The sequence below is a fragment of the Chrysochloris asiatica genome, unplaced genomic scaffold, assembly GCF_000296735.1.
Source record: "Chrysochloris asiatica unplaced genomic scaffold, ChrAsi1.0 scaffold00015, whole genome shotgun sequence".
Lineage (NCBI taxonomy): Eukaryota > Metazoa > Chordata > Mammalia > Afrosoricida > Chrysochloridae > Chrysochloris > Chrysochloris asiatica.
In genome coordinates, this window is record NW_006408533.1 from 4,463,327 (window position 1) to 4,471,777 (window position 8,451).

Here is an 8,451-nt window from a genome sequence, read left to right on the forward strand (position 1 = left end):
TTGCACCTTATATGGCCTATCACAAGTTTTTAAGACCCCCAGTTGCTACACACCAAAGTAGGATGTAGAACATTGTCTTTGTGGACTACATTATGACATTTGACCTTATTGTGGTTTTTGTTGTTGTTGGTTAAGTGTTGTTGAGTTGTTTCTGAGCCATAGTGACCCTGTATAGGGTTTCCTAGGAGAGGCTGGGGGGTTTGAACCACCAACCTGTGATTAAAACTGACCTTGCAGTTGAGCCCATTATCCTGCAGCTCCACACCAGCTGATCTTGGTGTCCCCCAAAACTATGGTCCTGAGTCCTCAAGCCCGGTGACTTCTTACGGTTTTTGGTTTGACTAAGAAGTTTTCATGACTTTGCTCCTTTTGTTCTCCACCATAGTCACAGACTTAACAAAGCACTTCAACAACAACAAAATACATTCTATCATTATTCTTTAAAGAGATGAGAAAACTAATCACCAATTTTATTTGGAAAGCAAGGTAATCCCAGACAAGCTAAGCACTACTGAATAAGAAGAGCAAAATAGGAGGCCTTATACTCCCTGTTCTCCAAACCTAACTATATTCAGCTATAGCAATGTTACTATGACAGACACATAGACCAATGAAACAGAATTGAGAATGCTGAACTAATTCCATCCTTTTGTGGACAGCTCATCTTTGACAGAAGTCAGACACCCATTAAATAAGGAGGAACTAACTATTCTTTTTAATAAATGGTGCTAGCAAAACTGCAAAAAAAAATTAAACAGGATCCACATCTCTCACCATAAACAATAACTAATTCAAGATGAATCAAAGACTAAATGGAAAATTTAAAACAAAAGATCATCAAAGAAAAAATTAGGGCAAACATAGCAGCCCTAATATAACATAAATGCACTGTCAAATACATTTAAAAATGCACAAACATCAGAAGACAAACTAGATGGCTGCAACTCCCTAAAAATTAAACATTTATGTACATCAAAAGACTTTACCAAACCAGGAAAAAGAGAATCTACAGACTGGGGAATTTTTTTTTAGCAAGAACATACTGAGCAAGGGACTAATCGCTAAAATTTCAGGGAAAACTTTGCCTCAATAGTAAAAAGACAAAACATCACTTTAAAAAATGAGTAGAAGACATGAACAGACACTTCACTAGGTAGATAACCTAGAGAAACAAGAGCTGTGACATGAATAGTAAAAAAATGAAGTAACTTATGAACTGCTGAATGAATATTCTCATTAGTTTTAGATTTTGTTTTGCAGAAAGCAACAAATCTTTGTATGCAAACTTCTTTAATTTTGACTTTTCTCATTTGAGGCACCTTTAGCATTTTGTTGTTGTTGAATTGTAATTCATAACCTATATTTGTTGTGAAGTGCCATTAGATCGGTTCTTATAGCCACCTTGTCTGCAGTTTCTGAAGAGCAATTTAAATTGCTACCTTGGGATTCATGCTGACCTTGTAGTCCAGTGCATTATCCTGCAGCATCACACCAAGACTCCCATAGCCTTATATGTAGCAGAACAAAACACTGCCCAGTTTTGTATCAGCTCCCTGATTATTCGTATGTTTGAATTTTGAGTCTGTTGTCATGATCATCGTTTTAATACCTTCTAATCTAGACAGTTCATCTTCGTCTCCCTATTAAATAGTATTCTGTTGTGATCCAAAGGTTTTCACTGTCTGACTTTTAGAGGCAAATTGTCTGGCCCTTCTTCCTAGTTTGTTAGTTTGGAAATGCTGCTAAAACCTGTCAACCATGAGTGACTGTTGGTATTTGACATACTGATAACATAGAGTCTGGCATCATAAGAACATGTAAGGCACCACAGCTTGACTAACTGACAATTAGGCAGTAGATGGTATATTGCTCTTAATTTTTTGGAGGGAAGTATTGAAGCTGAAGCTGATACTTGGATCTTAATTTAATTTTAAAACATTTTCACACCTGTTCTCTGTCACATGTATGTATCTTAATCACATTATTTTTTTCAGGTAAGTAAACTTACGTTTACAGTGATCAGCAATTTTTCAAATGTAATATATATAATTTAATATGGAATAAGATTTTTCAAATATGGTTTAGTGTTCTGAGTGCCATTTAAAGCTCTATCATGTACAGCCTTCAAATGGAATTCTTGTATGTCAGTAATATATACCCCAAGGATTTAGTTATGCTAAGCAAACTGGATAATATTTCCACACCTGGAAGGTCTCAATAATTTAGTTTAAAGCCAGTACCAGTATCTCCATAGCATTCTGTGCTATAATCTGCCTTTCCTGATTTATTCCTGCCGCCCCATCAACATACACGCTATTGTTCTTAATTTGTCTTACTTTGTACATATAGAAAGACATCTATGTTATCATCTTTTTTCTTCTTTTGCTTGGCTTTCCTTACTGGTTTTTAAAAAAAAAGTTTGTTTCAATTTTTTTTTATGAATTGCATGAAGGTTTATAGACAAGATCAGCTTTACATTCAACAAATGAAGTGCTTTGTTTCATCTCAATGATTACAATCTCTTTCCTGCAACAGCATTTATCCCACTTCGTCCCTGTGACTCCCCATTTACATCTTATATTTCACAAAAGAGCAAGCTAAAAATATTTTATGTACACTGACCAAAAAATAAAAAATATATTTAAATGTCCAAAGGTCACATTCTGCAAGCCAGCCTCCTGCCTGCCAGGCACACAGCCTTTCTCAGTCCATGGGCCTAGGACCCGCAACTGCTTTGTCTCTCTGTGCCACCGCCTCTGCCACCATCTCTGCTATTCTTCTTGATGATCCTGGATTTATCTGTTCCTGAAATGAAAAATTGTTGTGACAATTGCAATTAATCCTCCTAACTATTATTCACAATTGAGTCATAAAATTCTATCACCATCATCCCCTATCCCCTTTCACCAGATTCATCTGGAAAAGAGGGAAACTGTTCACTGGGAATTCTACCTTACCCTCTTCATTCTGAAACTAAGCTCACATGAAAGCTTGTAAGGCAGCCATTTCATGCCCTTATAGTGCCCCACCCCCACTCCCATTTTTGATAGTCAGTGTCTAAATTTCTCATCCCTATCAATCCGTTACACTGAGGAAACAAGGTTCTTCCTTGATGTGAAGAATTCTTCCATTCCAGTTGGATTTTTAAATAAGGGCATTCATAGTCAAAAGGCTAGTTTGCCAGATTGTAGCAATTTTTACTTGTTAACAGTATCAAGCATCTTTATCTTCATCTGGTTGAGTTCTGGTCAACTAGCCATCCAAGTAAGGTGAAATGGGTACTAGCTGCAAGTTTGGGAGTTCATACACACCTTCCCACACTTCAGACCAGCTGGCCACTTCACTCTCAGCCCTAGCTCCCAGGGGTAGGTCAGTGCCTATAGGCTCAGGAGTTCAAACATCTTCCTAAACTTAAGACCAGCCAGACCTTCCTCTCTTTCTCTCTCTCATCTCAAGGTCAACACGTGCTAATGGAACATGGTCGTCAAATTCAGCCCATGTCTTCATTGCTGCATTTATGCCACTTTCCACTCATAAGTAGATCAAGTTGGCTACCAGTAAGCAAACTACACTACTCACAGGTTTCCTTTGAGTGTTAGTCCTAGAAGGGGGTTTTCACTGATGGCCTGACTATCCTTTCCTTGATGCCTCTAAAGCAAACAGCTTTCTTGATATTCAAACAGCCAAACGGTCCACTGTTTTTCTGCAGGTCTCTTTTACAATAAGGCGTTTCTGTTATCCCAGCAGTTCTGAGTTGTTCTACACGTCTTTTCAAGTGGGAATATCCCAACTCAGAAGGTTCTGTGTACGGCTCAGGATTCCATCTCTATACTGTCCAAAGGCTTAACCAGAAATCTATATATCTGGATAAAGTCTATTTCCCCTTTTAGCAAATCCTATCGGTAATAGGCTTAAGGTCAATTTACAAGCTTTTTTCATAATTTCCAATATTCATTTCTATTTTACAGTAGTAAGCAGGGGTAACCAATATCCATGAGACAAGCAAACATATAATAAACACTTTCCCTCTCCTTTATCCATTCAGTGCATGCCTTTTTTTAAAAAAGTTTTTAATGTGAATTATGTGGGTTTACATGGGAGAACATCAGTTTTATATTCATCCTGTTGTATTTCGTTTCATTGCAATGATTACAGTCCCCCCTATGCATCATCAAATAACCAAAGGATACACCCCACAGGCCTGCCTCCCCAACCCCGGCCGTCATCAGACAGCCCCTCTCCCTCCTTGAGTCCAGTGTCCCCATCTACTCCATCTGTCCACATCATCATCTCTGTCTCCATCCCTGGTATCACTGCCTCTCTGGGTAGGGTCACGTTCTCCACTCTTCTCATTTGATGGTCCAAGGGACCTCTGCTCCTGGGCTTCAAAGTCAAATTACTCTCCTCCTTTTGTGGGGCAAAAAAAAAAAAAAAAATCTACCTCTACATTTCTGACTCTCACAATCAGTCCTGATGGCAGGTATTCACTATTGTACCACAAGAGTCTTATCCCCATTTCCTTTCCCCCCCCCCCCCAACCATCAAAGAATGTTTATTTTAGTATGGAAACCTTAATTAAGTGTTTACACCAATCGTCTTATACAATGTTTGTCCTTTTGTGTTTGACTAATTTCACTCAGCAAAATGTCCTCAAGATTCATCCATGTTATTGAGGTGTTTTGCACATTTGTTACTCTTAAGGACACATAGTATTCCACTGTGTGTATTATGTACCAATGTTTATTTATCTGTTCTTCCATTGATGGGCACTTAGACCTTCTCCATCTTTTTGCTATTGTGAATAGTGCTAAAATGAATATCATTGTGCATATATCTATTTGTGCCCTAGCTCTTATTTCCTGTAGATATATACTAATCTTCTTGTTTTTCATGATGTTAGAAAATTTTTCTTCTAACATATCTTCTGACTGTATTTTCTGTTGTTTTCTTTGTCTCTTCCTGTTCTGGAATTCCAGTCACTTGTAGGCTATTCCTTTTTGTGTTGTCCCACATGAAATCTAGTCTTTCTTCAGATTTTTTCATTCTTTTCTCTGATGTTTTCTGTCTTATTAGTTGTTATTGTTGTTAAGTGCTGTTGAGTCTGTTACGACCCAGAGCTATTGAAAGATTGCTCTTTCAGTGTATTATTCGTTTCTGCCTCAAAAAACTAGAAATAATGCTGCCATGGTGACACTGGAGGATAAGCACTGGACTGCTAAGCACACAGTTGGCATTTCAAACCCACCAGCAGCTCTGTAGAACGATGAAGCTTTCTGCTCCTATTTACAGCTTTGGAAACCTTATATAGGGTTGCTATGAGTCACAGCTGACTTGATGTAAGTGAGTTTGGCTTTGGGGCTATAGCCCAGCAAGTCTGTTTCTAGGCATATACCATAGGAATATAACAGAAGAGTCATGACCAAATATATGGAAACCGATGCTCACTGAATTCTAAGTTTTCATAATAGGAAAAGTTAAAAACAACCTAAGTGCTGTCAATAGATGAATGGGTGAAAAAATGTGGTACATACTTATAATGGTATCGTTATCTCTGTTATCATTGTGCCATATTAGCAGATCAGTGGTCCAAGGACTTTACTCCATCCCCTCATGAAGGTCACTATGTATGCGTTGAGGAGAAAACTCTTCCCCCACAGTGTTTTGCTGTAGTCCTAGAGGGCTCATCTTCCAGCACTGTATTCTGTTTTATGTAATTCATCAGTTAATTTTCAGATGTAGATTGTTAAACTTTTTTTTCCTATTTTGGTTGCTCCTCAGACTAAGTACCTGAAATACCAATGGCATAACTTCCAGCATCACAGCATTGTAGTTACTACCATACTGACAAGACGGCAAGCAAATGAGATGAGTAGATGGCAGGAAATCTAAAGTATTGATTGAGAAGATTTCCCCCAAGCATGAACACACTCACACATGTATTAAAATAGCAAATCAAAACCTTTGTCTTTGAGTCAGTTGTGACCCATGGTGATCCCGTGTATTACAGAGCAGAACATTTCCATAATTTTTTGTTGACTGTGGTCTTTACAGAAGCAGATTGCCAAACCTTGATTTTGTGATGCAGCTGGGTAGGTTCGAACTTCTAACCTATAGGTTAGTATTCAACTGCAGACTATTTGTGCCAGTAAGGAATTTTACGCAGGTCATAGTAGATGAAAAAGAATAGAAAATATTTAGATTGGGAAATACTATTTTTACGCTCTAGAATATCAGAATAAATGGAAGATTGTAAATTTTATCATTTCATATAAATCATTTAAGTCAGATGATTATACTTTATTATGGTGCTTATTCATAAATTATATCCTTAGTTTCTTTGATTACAGTTTCTGCCCAAGTTCACTGCTTAAGGAATTCATCAACACAGGGTTTCAGGATTTTCATAGTTGTGCCACATTATCTTATTTTTTATTTTGACTGTAGTTTATTCATTTGTCAGGTTAGGTCATGCCAACAATTGAAACCAGGGTGATAGCTTTCATCATTGTTACATTTTTCATTGAGCTGATTATTTCCTGCTTTTTGTTGTCTTTCACATGCCTAAGATTTAATTAATCATACTGATGTCTGCTGAAGGTAGACAGTAATTTAAATACCAAGATTTAGATTGTAGGTTAATGGTACATTCTCTTGCTTTCTGCTTCCTATTTTTGTAACCTGGTGTGGCACTATAGGATAAGTTCTGGACTAGTAACTACCAGGTCAGAAATTCAAACCCATCAGCTACTCTGGGAAACCTTATACAGATCCTGTGAGTTGGAACCAACTTGATGACACACACAAGAACCTTTTTATGATCTCCTTGGTTTAATTCATTTGTTGGTTTGTTAATTCATGGTTCTTACTAGGAAAGCTCTTTGAAGCTTTAAATTTGTTTGTGATTAAAATCTTTTTTTAAGTTAAATTCATGTACACAAAAATGTTGTTGTTCAGTGCCATCAAGTTGGTTCCCACTTATAAGTACCTTATGCACAAGAGAGTGAAATACTGCCCAGTCCTGTGCTGTCCTCATAATTGTTGTTTACAGCCACTGTGTCAATCCATCTCATTGGGGGTCTTCTTCTTTTTCACTGACCCTCCACTTTATCAAGCATGATGTCCTTTTCCAGGGATTGGTCCCTCCTGAAAACATGTCCCTCCTGAAAATTTAAGTGTGTATGTTAGTCTTATTGTCTTTAGCAGATTTATTTGTTGTTGTGTACTGTCGAGTTGAATCTGACTCATAGCTTCCCTGTATAGTATTTCCAAGGCTGTAAATCATTATGTGATCAGAAAGCTGGTGGGCTCAAACTGTGGAGTGGCTGGTGGGCTCAAACTGCTGACCTTGAGGTTATGAGCCCAACAGGTAATCCACTACATGCCATCAGGGCTCTTTGTCAGCGACTATATTATTGTTTAGTGCCATTGAGTTGGTTCTAACTCATAGTGACCATGTATAGGGTTTATGAGGCTGGAAATCTTTGTGGGAGCAGAAAGCCTCATCTTTTTCTCATGGAGCAGCTGATAGGCTTGAACCATCAACCTCTGGCTTGCAGTCAGGTGCTTATTCTACAGAGCCACCATGCTCCCTTCTCAGTGACTATAGTACTGTGTAATGTAGAATGTGTTAACAACAAATCAAGATCGTCTTTTTTTTTTTTTTTTCTTCCCCAGACAAGTGAAAATTACATCCTGTCTAATGATACCAGGTCACAGCTCAAATTTCTCGAAAAGCTGGATCAATTGGAGAAGCAGAGAAAGGATTTAGAAGAAAGAGAAATGTTATTTAAAGCAGCCAAGGTAAGGGTCTATGTGATTTATGAATGACCATGGCCTTACAATGAGGTCAGATTGGTTTCATGGTTAGTTGACCTTTTTGGTTTTATTAGGACTTCACATTTCTCTGGAGGATTTCTTAAAATGAAGTTGCTAATAGATTCTCTCACAGGCAGACTAGTGTGGTACAATGGCTGTCAGTTAATGTTGTTTAATGAGACATAATCTTTTATCTTCTCTCTCATTTCCTGTGTTCTTCAGCATACCTACTGCCTCGCAGGTATAGCAGGCACTTTGTGAGATTTTTTAGGATCTTTTTGGGGCTATGATTTGACACATGCCTGATTGAGTTGTGAGAGAAAATTTTGGAAAGTGGGCAGGAAAATTATGGTAAAATTTGGAGTAATTAGGATTATTTGAAACAAGATAAAAGATGGACAGAAATGGGTTCTCGAGTTAAAGAATAAAAGGTGAATTTATTTATTACCCTTTTCCCTTGTTTAAGCCATTTCCTTAACTATTCTAGATGGAGTTAAAGCCAATTTCACTGCAGTTTGTGCTTTGTAGCTCCATACTTCTTCACAGGCTTAGCATTGTTACAAGAAGTCTTAAAAGCTGGATATTAGAGTCATACAGTTTTTAAAATTTTAAACACCTTAATTTTAATTTCTATTG

At 37.6% G+C, this 8,451-nt stretch overlaps 1 protein-coding gene across 1 annotated transcript in view; it reads left to right on the plus strand.

Moving 5' to 3' along the window:
* Positions 1–8,451, plus strand: part of TAF4B (TAF4b RNA polymerase II, TATA box binding protein (TBP)-associated factor, 105kDa) — a 158,398-nt gene that overhangs the window by 93,776 nt on the left and 56,171 nt on the right. Inside the window, exon 12 of the mRNA XM_006835034.1 lies at positions 7,675–7,800. Within this exon, the coding sequence (XP_006835097.1) occupies positions 7,675–7,800 (126 nt within the window). The remainder of the gene's footprint in view (positions 1–7,674; positions 7,801–8,451) is intronic.